Below are 18,160 nucleotides of genomic sequence, written 5' to 3' on the forward strand. Positions count from 1 at the left end.
TCACTTTATACTAAACCATCTCTTGAAATTATATTAGAATGGACTCAAGCCAGTCAAAACTAGACTGTCCTTCAGTTGGCTTCTAAGGCAAAGTGCAGACTTGCCACTTTTTAAAAACATTAATACAGTAACATCCAAGATAGCCTAAAAAGATGAGAAATATGGCTTCTGAATTTTCCAAAATACAAATTGGTTTAATAACTTTGTCCTTTCAAAAGCTGATCTGAATTTTTAAGGGAATCAGTAGTTTGAAGTTGTAATGAGTGAAAAATATTGAAGAAAATAATGAATTGGCTACCCTGTGAATCAAAGCAAAATTGATTAACTCAGCCAACTCATACATCCCTAATTTTGTGCCTACTTAATGAAACTACTTTTACAGTCAGATATTTCTGTCTGAAATATGAACTCATCTAGCAGAGCAATGTGGACAAGAATGGAAATGTCAATTAGGGGTGTTTTCTTCATTTTTATACATGGCATGTTTCCCCTTGATTATTCTTAAATTTAGAAACCACAGTTACCAAGTTATAAACAGATGCATGAATAATCTGGTTACTAATTATAAGTACTACTTATTCCAACATATTGCTTCTTCTGTGGCTTTCAACCTTTGATATTAACTATTTATCTTTCTGTAGCTACTTATGCATTTACATCTATATATACAATATAGCAAGATGATGATTTGGGATTAGAACTGCAAAAGTCTAGGCAGAAAAGAGCCACAGACTCCAGAGTCAGGTACAGACATTACACTTTTACCAGTATAAGTGATTCTGGTTTTCTCTGATTAAAAAAAATAAATAAATTCCCAATTTTTGGATTAAAAAAGTAACCCAAAATCCACATTTTTCCTTGATTAAAATGAAACATTGATATGTATATATACGTATAGATATACGTATACGTATATGTGTATATATGTATATATATATTAGTGGTGTTTCATTTTAGTCTCAGAAAAATGTGGATTTGGGGTTACATTTTTTAAACTGAAAGTTGGGGATTTTATTTTTTTTATTAGAGAAAACCAGGATCCCTAGTAATCGGAAATTGGTCTATAACCATAACAGAAGTTCAGCACATAAAACTGGTCTATACTCATAACAAAGCAGATGTTTGGCGCACACAGACTGGTTTAAAAATGGCAGAACCTGGTCTAAGGTTTGCTCGCCACCACCCTCCACCAAAGAGTGAATGTGCATTCTGTTTGCTACTGATCTAAACTACGCTGCTTACAGGAAACTGGATAACTGAAATCAGTTCCATCTCATGTGTTTTTTTGCATGTCTGTACTTAGCCAAGGATGCTAATGCCACAAACCTCCTACTCCAGGGAAAGGGTATAATTTAGCAGAGCCCTTGTCAGTCTGTAATATCTACCTGTTTTTTTCTTCCCCATGTGCATAGCTAGCTCTGCTACCTGACATTTTAAGATAACAGTCATATCTTCACCTTCTCCTGGCTCTCTTGTACATACATAGGCTTGTGTGCTGTCTGTTGCTGACTTCTGTATTAGATTAAAGAAAATTTGTTGTGTGGACAATAAATAACTAAGGGGTCAAATAATAAGAACAACTAGTTTTTTATAATATATTGTGGGAAAAACTGGGATTCAAGTCTGGGTTCCAATCCAATCTACTTCAGACAGTCCATGTAACTGCAAATCACATAACCTCTCTATACCTCAATTTCCACACATGGGGACGCTCCTACAAACACTAATACCATAGAGTTGTGGTGAGGCTAATGCAGTCGTGTTTGAAAAATGCTTTGATACCCTCAAATGGAAGGTGCTGTGTTGGTGCAAAGCATTCATTTTTTTGATGATGAAATTTACAATGCTTGCTACTGTAACTTCCTTTGGGTCTCTTTGGGGAATGTTAATGTATGTGTCAAGCAGTAATTCTCATATCTTTCCACTGTCACTCATAAACTCAGAGGTAATTTAGCTACTTGGCAGGTAAGAACCATTAATTTTATTTTAAAATGTCAGCATTTTACAAAGATGAATGGCTATATTGCATGTGGCCAAAAGACCCAGTAAGAAGAAAAATATACAGTTCTCTCACATAATTTATACTATCACACATAAAAACAGCAAAAACATAAGGGGTTCATCTACACATCACCCTACATTGCCATAGTGATGCACCATATGGTGAACTACAGTGATACAGAAATCATGTGGGTCTACACGTGATCAGTAGCTACATTGCCATAATGATGCATTCCCCCTGTTTTAGCATGTCTCTACAGCAACATAGTGGCAAAATGTAATCATGTACCATGCACATGGCGCAGTACAGGTAGTTAGTGCAACGTGCTTTAGTAATTCCAAAATGAACTACTAAAGAACAGCACCATAGCAACATTGCCATACAGAAACCTGTAGATGCACCCAAGGTGTCTGATCTTGAGAGACTTACCAGGCAGCAAAACCAACTTTTATGAAGCTTTTTTTTTTTTTTTTTAAGGAAAAGAATGATAGGATGCAAAACCTATGGCCTCAGTTCTACTCTTGCACATATTTTTTATAATACTTTTGGCTTCAATAGTGGCTCATTACAGCAGAATCTAGCCCCAAATGAATGTTTTCCATCAACTTTGTTACTCACCAAAAGGGGTTCTGATGTTTGGGCTCACAGTACAAAATAAAAGGAAAAGCTCATGCCAAGGTTATCATGCTTTGCCAATTCTCAAAGCAAAAAATGTTAACAACTTGGGAAAAAGTTAAATGTGTAGCATAATAGTTCCCAGAGACATAGTAAATATACAAAACCACCACATACTCAATCTGCTTTCTCATTGCTTATTAATTATAGTGGGGGAAAGTGGTTTGCCATGTAGTAACTATTCTCATGAGGTTTCAGCAAGGACAAGTGCAAAGTCCTGCACTTGAGATGAAACAGTCCCATGCACTGGTACAGGCTGGGGGATGACTGCCTGGGCAGCAGCTCTCCAGAAAAGAACCCGGGGGTGACAGTGGACAATAAGCTGAATATGAGCCAATAGTGTGCCCTTGTTATTCACCACTGGTGAGGCCACATGGAGTACTGTGTTCAGTTTTAGGCCCCCTACTACAAAAAGGGTGTGGACAAATTGGAGAGTCCAGCAGAGGGTGACAAAAATGGTGAGGGGGTGGGGCACATGACTTATAAGGAAAGACTGTGGGAACTGGGCTTATTTAGTCTAGAGAAGAGGAGACTGAGTAGAGATTTAATAGTAGTCTTCAGCTACCTGAAGGAGGGTTCAAAAGAGGATGGAGGTAGACTGTTGTCAGTGGTGGCAGATGACGGAACAAGGAGCAGTGGTTGCAAGTTGCAGCAAGGGAAGTTTAGGTTAGATATTAGGAAGAATTTTCTCACTAGGGGAGTAGTAAAACACAGGAGCAGGTTACCCAGAGGGGTGGTGGAAGATCCATACTTCGGGGGTTTCAAAACCCAGCTAGACAAAGGTTTGGCTGGGATCTAGTTGGGGATGGCCCTGCTTTGAGCAGGAAGTTGGAGTAGATGACCTCCTGAGGTCCCTTCCAACCCTCACTTTCTATTCTGGCTTCTGACCTTCTGGTGGTGAGCACTGCAGGAGATAAACCTGCCTGCTCTACAGGCAGAAACTATTGGAGGAAAATGGGCAAATAATGCAAAGGAGGTCCATGTCCACCCTTGTTCAATGAGCAGCCCAGTGTAGCTTCTGGAAGTAGATGGATGAGGCTTAAACTTTACCAGCCCTAGAAGAGGTTCAGGATATGATTCTACACTGCACTTCACAACAATGTCCTACATTCCTCTGCTTATTTGGGTGGGAAAGAAAAGAAGAGTTAAGCTGAACATCATTGTTCCTTGGCTAATTCAGTGTCCATTTAGGCTGGGTTCTTGAAGGAGCATAAGGGATTCAGGCACCCAATTCATATTTAATTTCTGAGAAATTTGGATGCCCCTAGAGCAGTGAATCTCAACAAGGATACCATTGCACCCTGAGCTCCCTTGAGATTGTTTTTAAGGTGCCATGCAGTTTTAGCAGTGTTAGGTGTGCAAACATGACTCACAAGATAAACCCAGGAATAGGATAGTGTTCAAACTTTTCCAACTGGTTCGCAGTAGAAGCATTGCTCTGTAATTTTACCTTACTCAAAAAGCAAGTGAAAGCTAAGAGCTGACATTCTCCCAACAGGTTCATTGAGTCTAATGAGGTTGAGAACCACTGTCTTTGAGGCTTCTTTAAAAATACCATCCAAAATCCACAAGAGTTACAACTGCTGAGCATCTTCTTGGCCCAGGCCTGATAGCACGTGATGGTCAGGTGACGGTTGTGTGATCCATAGTATGAAGTCACCTTGAGAGAGAGTGCTGCAAAATGCAACTAATCCAGCTTCTGTGAACTAACAAAGATACCTAATCTAGGTATATGCTTTAAATAGTAACAAACAGCCAGGTGCCAGACTGGGCTAAAATTCCACCATAGATATTGTTTGGATTGAGGTAGCTTCACCCCACACTAAATACTGCTAAATCACCTGACCAAAAATCAGTTACAATAAATCATAATATTCACTTACCAGCAATCTGGATTGTTATGTATGGTTGATTGTTCTGTATTGTCAGAGTCCAAGTTCAGTTGCAAGAACCTTGAGGTGCGAATTCTTGAATGTTTGTCCAGCCCCAGACACACTATATTAATAACAACATAGTGGCAAAGTATCCAGAACCCAGCCACTATGCTTTCCTTTTTCAGATTTTATCACCTAGTGATTGCCTTAAATTCTGTTCACCAAACTTGGAATGGATGTGTGGCAAGCCTAGCAATATGTTAGTATTGATACAGGGTTTTTTTTTCCTTAAAAATGGTAAAAATGGCAAATGGCAATGAGTTCACCTGAAGGAGTTACCTCCTGATCCCTTTTCTGAGCTGGTCTTCTGAGCTGAAGCAATATTGCATAATGTAATCTATTGTAGAGTATGTTTAGAATGTGTCTGGGTTAATAAAAGGGAGATTTGCTTGTAATGAAGGAGCAAATTCAGCTGCCCTGTGTAAAGTGTGTCAGAACCTTGCAATAACATGCACGCTATTTGATAGGACTCACGAGTAAGCATCCGTTCTCCTCAAAAAAATCCTCCTTTTAAAGGCTGTCATTAACTTTTTATTAGCTTGGTAGGAAAATGATGGGAAACTGAAAAGGCTCAGACAGAAGTGCAGCTCCCCACTGTAACTCATAGCGCTTTGCAGGAACTGCTATGAGTTACAGTGACCTCCTGGACCCAACAGATATTTGCTGTTGAATCCTGGGGGTTGGGGGATTCAGCTGCAATTTGGAATGGCCGCAAGTCTGCAGCTACTGTCCCCTAGCCCCATCCCTCCCCCTTCCAGCCCCGCTCTGTCTTCAGAATGGAAGGCGGGGGAGGTAACAGAGGAAGTTTGGTCTGGGGTTTCTTCAGCTGGCACTGGAGGCTGGTGGATTCCCCCCGCCCCCCCCCGGGCTTTTATATCTTTTACGGAAAAACATCGTGGTGAGGCTAAAAACACAGGAACACCAAACATTTGTCAGAAAATGCTGTTTTATTTGCGATCATGCTGGCTGCCTCTTTTCTGTTACATCACAGGGCCCTTGGCCTCGATTAGCATCTGCCTTCTCAGTGGGGCATCCTCCACCCTCTGATAGTTTAAATGGTATGCTCACAGAAAGGTCTAAATGGCAAAGTAGTTCAATTGGCTAGCTCACCTGAAATGATTCAAAAGGCTGACTTGCCAGGACTGCCCCACATGACTCACTCCAAAGTAATCCAACAGCCTCACTTTCCCCCCTCCCCACCATGAGAAAACCAGCCCCCAAATATGGGCAATAGCCATACAGTTTACTTTCTCCAATTAGCTACAAAACCCGGCAGAGTCCCCTCCTGCTGCTTCCTAAATGCAGCCTTCCTGCTCCCCTTCCAGTCACCCCATAGTCCTTGATGCAGGCTCCTGTTATCAGGCTGCCTCCAGGCTCATTCAGTCTTACTGCTGGGCTTTCCCCAGCTCTAGCCCTTCCCAAGACCTACTCATTTTCACTGCATCCAGGGTTGACATTGCCTCAGCTTTAGCCAAGAGAAGCTCTATTGCCAGGACCCTTCTGCCTAGTACTTCTTGGCCCTGTGCTTTTATAACTTAATAGGGGCAGGACTCCTGGGCTGGGCTGGTTGTTTTAAAGGCCCAGACCCCTTTTTTTCCATCCCTTCAAAATGGGGCCAGAGACCTCTCACTAAACACCTATGGTGATTTCTGGGAAGAAAAGGAAAACTATTTTGCCATAAAGCATCCATTTAATTTAGTCTGGGACAACAAACACCAAAATGCATTAATCCTAATTAAATGATTTCTGCAGGGTGGAGTCAGGGTTGCTTGAGTGTCCTTACTATACATAGCTGTAATTTTATATATTTGGATTTAAGTTTAATCTTAAGTATTTCCTGGAGATTTAGACGTCATTATAACATACCCCCTTTTCAACTGTATTTACTGATACTCTGTCTTAGTTGTAATATATACATATGGTCTAGTTATTATAAATAAAAGGCTATGCAGTGTGCAAATATGTACAGTGATCTTTTATCAGAGAAATTGATATGGTGCATTGGCTGAAAAAAATAGAAGATTCTTGCCTGTTGATTATTTAAATGCTCACTAAAAAATATTTTTTTCTACACTTGTGAATTCTTTAGGCTATTTTGGAAATGTAAAGTTGATGGACTGGCATCCTGGGAAAAACATGATGGTTAAAAAGGATTCTCTAGTGGCTAGTGTTGACCCAAAGTACCCTGGCTTAGGGCAGCTTGTGAGTGGGTGTGGCTATAGTGTCTTGTGGTTACACTTATTCTGTAGTGGAGAAGAGCATGGGTACTGTGTGAAACTGCTGTAACAAGGGGTTACCCTTAAAATCCCCTCTAAGTTATATCAGGACCAAGCAGGCATCAGAGCCCTGAATGTCAGGTCTTCCTGATTTTAACACAGAATTGATGTCTTTTAGCTGAAAGTCTTTAAAACAGTCTTTGCCCTGAAAGTTTGTACTCGGTTTTATTGTATTAAGCAAAACAATATTTAAATGAGTAAAAAGGGTGTACTTTCTTATTGCATACTGCCTTTCTGTCCATCCTGGCACCGCCTGTTACTTCCTTTTCTATATTTTATAGTAGCTGTAACTGTTATGACAGTTTCCTTTGCTTCCTCACCCATAGCAGTTTGCATCTTTTGCATCTGTATGGTAGATTTATATGTTAATGCATGACATTTCAGCAATACTGCTGCTTTGAGATCAGGAATTTTTTATGCATTACAAAGAACAAAATAAAATTAACTCTTCTATGTAATCCCCCCTTAGAGGGGACTGATCTTTCACTTGTTGAAGACAATGGGGATCCTCTCTTAGCTGGACCAGTATACAGCTGCTTCATCATTTGCAGCCCCTCTCACATTCAACAGTTTCTTTATTTGGAATTAGTGGCATGTTTCAAACTTCAAAATGCTCAACAAAATGAAAAACAATAAACTGATAACAATAAAAAATGGATCCCCATGCTAACCAGCTTGATAACTGCATCTGCGATCAATGGCCAGAAATTGCTACATACTTGACAATTAGCACTAATGAAATGATATATAGAATTGTACATAGTGCTTGCACAGTCGCTGGAAACAAATTATGTCAAGAAGTCAGTATTGTGTCCTGAAAGGAGGAAAACAAATAGTCTGTTGTGTTAAGAATTTGCAGCAAGATTGTCCTGGGCATTGTAATTGTGAAAAAAGGAAGGACTATATGCATCAACTCCCTTTGTTCATGTTTGTGTTGCTGCTTGTGGTTAGCAAGGCTCTGCATGCCAAGTAATGAATGTGGCTTTATTCTTATGGGGAAATTCAGGGCTAGATCTGCATAAGCATGCCTGATTCCTAGGCACTCTGCTTCCAAGTAGAATGTTCTGTTCAGCTTCAAGTCACACACCCCTCTTCTCATGAAGTCCAAGGGGACGATTCTGAGACTGGCTCAGAAAGTGGCTGCCAAAGCACCTGGAAGTGAAATGCAGAGAAAAGAAGAATGGCTAAGTGATTAATAAAATCAAAGAAAATGTGAGAATTCTAGTGAGAGAGATGACTCCTTGTGCTCAGGATCCTGAGCTATGCACCTTTTCCTGGAGTTAGGCACTTAAGTGCCATTTGCATACAAGCACATACACCATCCTACTATTGAAACAATGTGCAAAGAGCCCTACACCATAGCCAACAGTAGGTGTGCTGCCAGTAGGTCTAACTGACAGACTAGTGGTTAGAATACTCTATATGTGGGAGTTCATGGGTTCAAATTAGGGTTGGCAAGCTGATCAACTGACTGGTCAAATATTGTCAATTGACTGCATATTTTTGGACAGGTCAAAGATTATAGCAATTTTACCAAAAAAACCCTACATTTTTTATAGTTTTGACAGAAATGAGATTTTTTTTTCTTGTTTTTGATACATTTCTTAATAGAAGATGTATGCGTTTTCTATATATTATTTGGACTTATTGGCAGTTTTTACAGTTTTTGAGCAATATTTGACTGGCCAATTGACCAAACTTTATTTGACTGGTCCAATACCCAACCCTAGTTCAAATCCTGACTACTTGAATCAGTGCAAAGACTTTAACCCCCAACACAACACAGAGGAGTGCCCTAGTCACTAGGCTATGCAGAGTCTGTGGTGGGTCTCCCTTGTGGATGATATTTTAATTTGTATAATAATTATTGGCATAGGGATTTGAACTTCAGTCTCCCACATTTATGGTATATCCTAATTACTGGGCTGTTGAGTCAGCCCCTCTTTCTTTCATATTGTCTCTGGCCCAATAAGTTTTAAATTATTTAATACAAAGAGGAATACCTGCAACAAAGAAGAAAGAGACACCAACCAAATAGCTCAGTGATTTGGCTCAGAATATAGGAGACCTCATTGAAGTTCCTGCTCCAAATCAGAAGAGTAGGGATTACAACCTTGGTATCTCAAATTCCAGGAGACTCCTGTAAGCACCCAGTTATCCAGAGGTGGATACATCAACCCCAAACATGGCCTGATCACATTGTATCCTTCTAGTTTAATGGGATGGTATCAATCTAGTGATGGGATAGTATCCGTCTAGTACATTTTGAGAAACCTGATTCACTCCTCTGAGGCTTTGTCTTGACCTGGGGATTAGCCAACAGCTAACTAGCAGTTTTGAGGCTATCAGAAGGTGCCTGAAGCCATCAGTTAGACATCATCTGCTTCTTTAGACACCTAAGCACTCTTGAGGATCTACGCCTTGGTGAATGCCATCTGTAATATAGTATGGATAGAGTGAGCACACGCCTGGCACTTATTAAAAAATAAAACACAAACTGCTACATTAAACATATTTCCTTTGAGTTTTACTGTTGCTCTTTGTAAGATACAGAATTGCATATTCTACCAATCAAGGTAAACACAAGTCTTCCAGCACTATTAGTAATTTTTGAAGCACTGTGATCCTTAACTTCAATTTCAAGCATCTCAAAAAAGAAGAAAAATTCTAAACAGAATTTCATTTGATTTTCCTGTTTTTGTTTGTGTCTTACAGGCGAATGGACACAGTTTTGTACATATGGAACACGAGAAAGCAGTATTACTACTGAAGAGTTTCCAGAATACAGTAGACCTAGTTATTCAACGTGAGCTTACTGTCTAAATATTTTTTATAAATAGTAAACATATGTCTAGCCAGACCTAATGTTCAAACAGAAATTTATACATAGGAAACAAATTTTGCCAATTGCTGGACCAATGGCAAACATTAGTGCCAAATGTATAATATTATATGTTAGTACTGATCATCTTGAAAAATGCTAACTATAAATATGTTGGTCATGTGATTACGTATCAGTTTTAATTGTCAGCCTCTGGCTGTGCATTGGTGCAGGTTTTTTTAATCAAATTACTTCTCAAAGTGGATTTCATACAATTTCAGAACACAGAAGCACACACAAGCTCTCTATGAATTTCTGCTGTCCATCAAAAACACTGCCTCAAAGTTGTATATGCCTTTATAAAGGAAAATATATTGAGTTGTAATTCCCATAAGATATTTCTATCATGATTCACAACAAACAAGTATAGAGAAAAATATTTTCATAGACACCTCGAAGAAAGTATATATTAAAATTAAATTTAGTATGTTGATTTATTTTCAATGCAAATATATACTATGCCTTATGGAAATAACTGTATATATACAGTGTTTAGAGCTGGCTCCATACTAATTAGCTATATTGTAACAATATGGGGTGAAATATTCCATAGACTATACTTTCATCTCTGGGACCTAAAGATAAATAGCCTAGACAACAAAAATTAACTAACTTTCTTTTGGCTGATGTATAAGCTGAATAAATGGAAACATAATTTTAGATAGTGATGGATCTCAAATATAAGCAGTAAGTAATGGGTGACAGGAAACCTTATGCTTTATTTTTGTGAATTTAATTATTTAAAATTATCTATTTAATTAAGATGTTATCCCATTTCTTGCACCCTTATATATAAGATCTTTGTTCTGGGCCACTGTTGTAAGAGTTCTGTGATGGTCTTACTCCTATTATTTAATTTGAGTAAGACTAGCAATCCCATTAAAATCAATGGGGCACTTGAAGTACAATAATTTTTAGCAAGGGTGGCAGGATTACACCCCACAGAGAGCATTTAAAATGTGTTTTTTTTCCTGGAGATATGCTACCTACATACTATCAGATAAACCTCAATACAGTTCCAAGTGGAGAAGAACAGATGCTGAACAACACTGCTAAACTGGTGCTAGTCTAAGAATCCAAGTCTATCGTTTCTGTGACTGACAGTGTGGAAAATCAGTTTCTTTGCTATGGGTAAGTTTGAATCTTGTTTCCATTGAAGTCAATGGCAAAATGGTCATGAACTCTAATAGGAGCGAGAACGAGCATCCGTTTCGAGACTTTTGGAAGATAGGAAGTAAAGTGGTCTGATTTTTTAATAGTTTTTTAATGGAACATTTTAAAAAGTCCACAAATTTTACAGCAGTTGTGGCTATGTCAGACTTTAAAGGCTGCTATTGAACATTTTTCTTTATTGCTTACAGAACTTTATCAAAAATATAATCTTTTCTGTCTCCTCCCATCTGACACATGTTGATTCATTTCATTATAATCTGAATGAAACTAACATGACTTTAATAATATAATATCACTGTATGTAAAACCCTGTCTACTCTCTGGGCCTGAATTTCCTTTCAAGCAGGAGTAAATCAGGAATAATTACAGTGAAGAGTTTGGTAAGAGACTGCACTTTGCACCAGTCATTTTATGGCAAGTACAAGGATTGTAGCAGCAGAAAGAAGTCTGCCCCCCACTTCGCCCCCCCCATACAAGAACTGCAGGAGACAAACTTCAGGCTGCACACAGAGGACAGAGCTGAGAACAGGAAGGATGTATTGCTCACAGAGCTGTAGCATGGTTATGCTACAAGGATCCCCAAAATCCTGGGGAGACTCCATAACTTATTTCAGCCCCCTTCCTACCTAACACTGTCTAGATTATGGAAGTGTGTACTAGACCTTAGAGCTGCTCAGATCCTTCAAATCATATTCTCCCTTCTTCTGTGACCTGGTAATTCTGAGCCTCTGAAAGGTTCATGATGTATGAATGGAGCTGTGTATTAATAGAAATTCATAATGGTAAATTTAAGGCATCTGGCCTCAAGTCTCTAAACCAGACATGGTGACCAACCAGCATCTTTCCCAAAGGTCTTTTGTTTTGCTTGGATTTCATTTATTTTCAACCATTTGGCAGATGTTGCAGTGTGACACAATATAATCAAGTGTCTTCATCCGAGTGACAAACTGAGTTGTGAAGCCAGTGAAAATGTGCAGTTATATGTATGTACAGTTGTTCAAGTTTGTAGGTACGCAGAATTAGGCTGTAGCCCAGATCTTCAGAAGTATTTAAAGTATAAGCAGTAGGTATTAGGTAAGATAGATGTATTAATGGGAGCTAGGTACCTAAGCAATCAATACATTTAAAAAGCTGGACTTTCATATTTTCACATCAGTTTTCTTATCATTTAAAATGTTGTGTGCTTTTTCCCCTCTTTTTCCCACTTAAAATAAATAATTAATCCTATTAGTACAAACACTGATAGAAAATTAATACCAAAGATGCAGGTATAAGTTTTCACTTTGTACAGATAAGTCTTCACAGCAGAAGTGCTTTTCATTCACCTATCAGGGAACAAAACAAGATCATGTGACCTATCTGACCATAGCTAATCTACAACTCTTGTTCCAAACACATGTAATTACATAGAATAAACCATATGATAACTAAGGCAAATAAATTTGAATGAATTTGAATAAATTAAAGTCACAAGTCTGAGCTAGAAGAATGGCTAATTTCAGCAATGCTATTTATAGCAAATGATTTACTTAGTTTTGTGTATCATTTAATGTGCAGAGATAGAGCTCTACTTCTGAGTAAAAGTCCTGACGTCATGTGCCTCTGTAACAGAGCAACATATTGGCCTTGAATTTTACAGGCCGGTATTCAAACTGAGATGTTCTTCCTAATAAAATAGGGTCTTCATTTCTAACCAGCAGAAAGTTACTCTTAAGGAATATAACGATACTAAAAGTAATGTATTTGTCATTCCCTAGGAGTTTCACTGGAGTTTATCTTGAGAGAGAAGATGTATTTTCAGTGACTTTTGCTAAGACAATTGAGTAAATCAGTAAGTTAGTTTTGAGCTATGTTATAGCCTAATAAGATACTACAAAACATGATCAGCCAACCATCCCACCTCCAAGATAAACTAGAAGACAATCTCCTGAGGCATGTTACAGGATAAAATATGTATCTGGCATCAACAGTGTTCTCAGGTTTTACAGAGACAAATGGGATGAAAAGTGTTCTGTCCAAGACAGCCTACAAAATAGACAAAACGTGGATAAAAGGCAAGCAATCTACAGATGTCTTGCTTGTGAGACACATTTTGTTGATTATTTTTAGGGTGTTTTTATTGCACAAAATGCACTGAAATAATCAGTGTAGGTCTGCTAGTTACAAGATAAAAAGTAATTTGCAATAGAGCCTTGTCATACCTAATATTTAACTCTTCCCTGCTGTATCACAGCTGCTTCTTGGCCAGCATAGAGTGGGCTGCATGCAACTCTGAATTTCAACTGTTGCAAACTTCTTCAATAGATCATAATTGCAGGGGAGCTACAGTTAGGAATGAAACCTGATATTCCCATGGAATCATTTAAGTCCTAATTCTGCGGGCCTTTCTTGAGCAAGATTCCCATCGACTCCAAGAGAGTTTTATCTGCTAAGTGAGACTGAGTTGCAGCTTGTATGTTGGACACACAGATGCTGAGTTTCAAGATGATGTAGCCAAACCCTTCCTGGGTTTTGTTTTTTTGGGGGTGGGGGGTTGCCTTATATGCAATTTGGCAGAAGCAATGCTCTGAGAGTGCTCATAGAATAATGTGGCTTTTACATTCTTTCTTTGACAGAACTTACGCTTTTTGTATTTTATGGAAGGTTTTCAATAGTTGTATATAAGCAATAACATTACAGGAAGGTGTGTGGTTAGGTTGTCACATATTATGTGAGTGCCTTGGCTCTGCAAGCTTATTAAACTTGATTATCAAGCAAGTGCCAGCTGCAGATGAGTAGTGTATCTATGACTGCTCCCTGGAGGGCATTTCATGTGTGGGTATTTTCATGTTTAATCAGAGCGTTCTGCTGTAGGCAGCCCTGGCCTCAACACTACAGATTGTTTCTTTGGCCCAGGCTATTTGAACCTCATGTGCTGTCTCATATTGTGTACTAGCTCAGGGTTTATAACCACTAATGAGAATTTGTGACAATGACTGAAACGTGCTGTTTAAGAAATAAAAACCGGAAAGTCCAAATTTCCATCCAATCATCTACCCTTTCTATTTCCAAGCTTCCTTTCAGGTTTTAGCTGTGCTGTTTGTTCCCATGGTAACGCTTCTGATAGCAGTGAAACTGTGGCTGCTTTTTAGCTTTTTGCACAACAAATGCTTGTCTAGTGATCACCAAATAAGGCCTGGATGAAAGTGGAGGACCATGCTGTAATTCCCTTCCTCTGATTTTACAGCAGTTTTTAAGGAACACAGAATGCTTAGTATTAAAACTTACATTAAAACGATGCTATTAGAAGCGCAATAAGATAGAGTAACTAAGTGACAGGTTAAAAACCCAAATTGTTGCTTTACTTTGACTACATCAAATTGATACAGCTTGCATAACTGGTGTGAACATTTATAACCAAAAACTGCACATTTTTAACAAAAAGTAACAATCAAATCAGTATTAGCTAATGCAATAATAATATTAGCTAATGCAACCAGCATATTCACCAGGTTAAAAAATAATAATAATAGGCTGAGGAGACTGCATGGTCTGCTGTGTTGCCAGCTTTATATAGAATCCAGTTCCCAGATTTTTTTAGGAATATGTTCTAATTACTCTAGGCTTCTTCTGAGCCTAAAACACCTTTCTCCTCTGTTGGTAGGAACTGTATACTCCAGCAAAATGCCTCTGTATCCATAAATCTTTCTCAGAATGAGAAAAAACATAGCAAAACAGGTCACAAGGACGTTTTACAGCTTCTAACGCAATACCTTAATTCCCCCCCACCCCCCCACACACATTTTGTCATTATTTATTGTTGCTTTGATCAAGGTTAAAAGTCACTTTTAATGGAAAAGTTAAACCTTCCCAGCCAAACTTTCATATCACACTGAAATGGATTTTCTGTTACTCCAGATTTATAAAACATATGTCCATCTCCTTTTTATTCATGGCTGTCCATCCCTCTTGTACAATTACATTATATACGTACAATTACATTATATCATTAAGTAGTGGGTGAATACATGAAATCCCACTAAAGAAGCTTGAGACAGTGTCTCAGTTCTGCTTACAGGCTTGTACAGTTAATATTTTAAGGCTGGTTAGTGCTGTGCATCCATGATGTAGCTGGTAAAACTGGTAGCTGTCAGCTGCTTGTTGAATCTCCCATGGTGAAAAGACATTTCTAGACAGTAGCAGGTTCTTCTTAGAAGAAGAAAAGAATTCACAAGGGTTAATTACTTTTACAACTATGTAGCTTCTTCCAGGGCACCAGTAATTCCCCTGCCCCATCTTAATGTAATGATTAGGAAATTTGCTTGCCATAAAAGTTACTATGTCCGTATGTGGAGTGCACTGAGTACCCTATTTCTGTTTTGAATAACTCTTCCCCCCTTATATTAAACATCCCTTCTGCTTCTAAATCTAACTGTTCCCTTTTGACATAAGATGTGTATTTTACTCACTAAAACAAACAAGCTGCTTTACAAGTCATAATTTCCCTTCCTACCCTGTACATGTGAATGTTCAAAACAAACATAGGACCCACTTTTGCTACAGAGTATGTGCATGTCCCCAACCAGAGAAAATAGAGAACTAGGAGTACGTCACCAATAATACAAGCAGTCCTGAGATCTTGTAAACCAGGCCACCCTACCACTCAGATGGTATTTTCAAGCTTACACCTGTAAGTGTACTGGGATCTATATTTGACGTCAGTACGTGCCTCTCTTGGAAATACCCAGGCAAGCCATAGAAGAACAAAAGTGTGAATTAGCTTAACCATCAGTTGTTCAATACAGGTAGTTCTTATAAGGACATCTACATCTGGCTTTTTATGTTTAAAAGAGCCAGAGGCAGTAGTTAAAATTAGTCCATGTCATCCATGAAATCTGTCTCAGTGCACTCAGTCCCCTAGTACAGCAGTCACTTTCCAATCACCTTTTAACTTCCAAATTTTTATTTCAAACAAGTGGAATGAAACCATACATTTTGTTTTTCAGTCAGCAAAAATGATTATTTAATTGTACTGCTAGTATAAGCTGACCATAAGAGTAACAATACAACTTTCAGGACAGTAGTTTGGATAGGATATAAATTAATTGCTCTTTTTTATGACTCCAGTTTTGCTATCTTTAATAAATGGTGTTACAGCTACATGTGTGCAGCACAACAGTGACACCCAGAGGCCAGGCAAGGGAACCAGAGCTTTTATTTTCTGAGTGGCTGTTTGAATTTTGGATCAGATTTCAATGAAATTCCATCTTTGCAAAAGTAAGTTTTCAAATGTTATTATTTAATCCTAGTAGCATTTTAAAGTTTCTTTTGTCTTTAAAAAATGTTGTCAATCATTGTGAACATTTAATGTACATCAAATGGCTTCAGACAACTTATATATTAATACGCACCATTTCATTGCATATAGAATTTACATGCCCCGTGAAAGGCTTTTGCTGAAGCATTGCCACCAAGCCACAACAGTGCAGCACAAGAGGCTTGATCTTTCTAAATTGGGGCCTTTTATGTCTCTTTGCTAGCCGAGGTGGCTTTACTCTGAAATCTTGGTCAAAACAATTATCGGCTCAGTTTTCTACTTGTGAGTACTGTATTGAGTTCAAAACCAACAGCTTACTTTATTAAAAATTTTACCATTTTATAAAAGACATGTCTAATTATGATGGAGATGGCTGTATTGTAATTAATATTTTGAGATAATTGTGATTTTGAGCTTAAATTATATACAAAAAATTGTCATTTTTGTATGTGTTAAAAGATTGCTATATTACAAATTAACTGTACTTTTCAGTTTAATTACAGTATTGATGTAAATAAAGCTGAATGAAGAAATATTTACTACTTTATTAACATAGATTGTGAATGTATTTAATGTTTTTGCAGTATAAGGACTTAATGAACTTGAAAAGCTGCTTCAGTTTATGTGCAAAAAGGTACTTTAAAACTATATTTTAAATCTATTGATTCAGTGAAATCAATTATCTTGTTAGTTAATTTGCACATGCAAGTTGTATCCTTCCAGTTTTCTTTTATGTATGACACTAATGGGTAAGGTGCATATTGTGTTTAGAATGCATTTTGCAGATGCTTTCTGTACATAAAAAATACAGGGACTAAAACAATGCTGTGCAGTGTATAACAGAGCCATTTTTCGGCTTTGGTGTACCCAACTTTTTCAGTATTTAAAAAGTGTTTTGAATAACATAAAAGAGTCTCTTTATTGTATAAATAATAAAATGTCACCTTATTGTAATTAACTTTTGTCATCTTTTAATGTAATAAGATTATTACTTATCCAAAAGCAATCACAATAATGCTGGTATTCCACAACTTACAGAAAATGAGTTGTTGAGCCAGTTCCTTCAAAGTTGCTCAAAATATTTGTTAATAAGTTTGATAGCTGCATCTGTATCACTGCTTTTTTTCATTAAATTAAGAGTTAATTGAGTAAACATTTATTTATTAATTATATGAGTAGAAGGAAAGAGTGTAACACTAATAACAATTGTCAGTTGATTGAGAATAATCCTTTAAGGTTTAGAAAGAGGTTGTTAGTCTCAAGTCAGGGTCCCTTTATATAATATCTGATGAAGTAAACCTGTTAGCAACTCATGAAAGCTAATGCTTATACTTCTCTGAGCTAGTCTATAATGTGCAAGTGTACCTTGCCTTCTTCCTTTATGGTTTAAACAAGTGTAAATGGTTTGAGAGGGAGTGCTCTCTATGCTGCACTCATTCAAGAAGTGTCAGAGATGATTTCTGGCGAGGTATAAAGTATACCTATGACATTACTGTGTGTATAGGAAGAAGAGAAGCTATTGCCTCTTAGATATCTATTCTGTTCCAATTCTAAAGTCTGTATTTTTATGTAAGGGGCTGGGGATTGAAAATCCAGATACCTGTAGAATGTCTCATGCCCTTTGTTCAAATCAAAGTAGGGGCAGGCAGAACATTTTCAGCAACCATCTTTCTCCTATAAATGGATTTTTTTTTTAAAGTGTATAATACTTTATGTTGAAAGTCACTCACCTTTTTTGTCTGCTCACAAGCAATTAACATGAAACATCCTTGTTCCTGATTTCCCTTTTCATGTTGCTGTGCATTTTAGACATCTGTTCTTTTCTAGAGGTGGTTACTCTTCAATGCTGCTGCTCTGCACCAGTTTGTCAAACATCTTAATCTTTGAGAGTTTGATCCCTTGATAAAAAGTGCTAATTAAATT

General features: G+C 37.8%; 1 protein-coding gene across 3 annotated transcripts in view; it reads left to right on the forward strand.

Moving 5' to 3' along the window:
• Positions 1–9,894, forward strand: part of LRRC7 (leucine rich repeat containing 7) — a 350,868-nt gene extending 340,974 nt beyond the window's left edge. For 2 of the 3 annotated variants that reach the window (XM_059727936.1, XM_059727934.1), the window contains one exon: positions 9,603–9,894. In XM_059727936.1, coding sequence (XP_059583919.1) covers positions 9,603–9,710 — 108 coding nt within the window. In that variant the 3' untranslated portion in view covers positions 9,711–9,894. The remainder of the gene's footprint in view (positions 1–9,602) is intronic. The other variant, XM_059727935.1, reaches the window with a different exon arrangement.
• The last annotated feature ends 8,266 nt before the right edge of the window (positions 9,895–18,160 follow it).

The sequence above is a fragment of the Alligator mississippiensis genome, chromosome 5, assembly GCF_030867095.1.
Source record: "Alligator mississippiensis isolate rAllMis1 chromosome 5, rAllMis1, whole genome shotgun sequence".
NCBI classification, from domain to species: domain Eukaryota; kingdom Metazoa; phylum Chordata; order Crocodylia; family Alligatoridae; genus Alligator; species Alligator mississippiensis.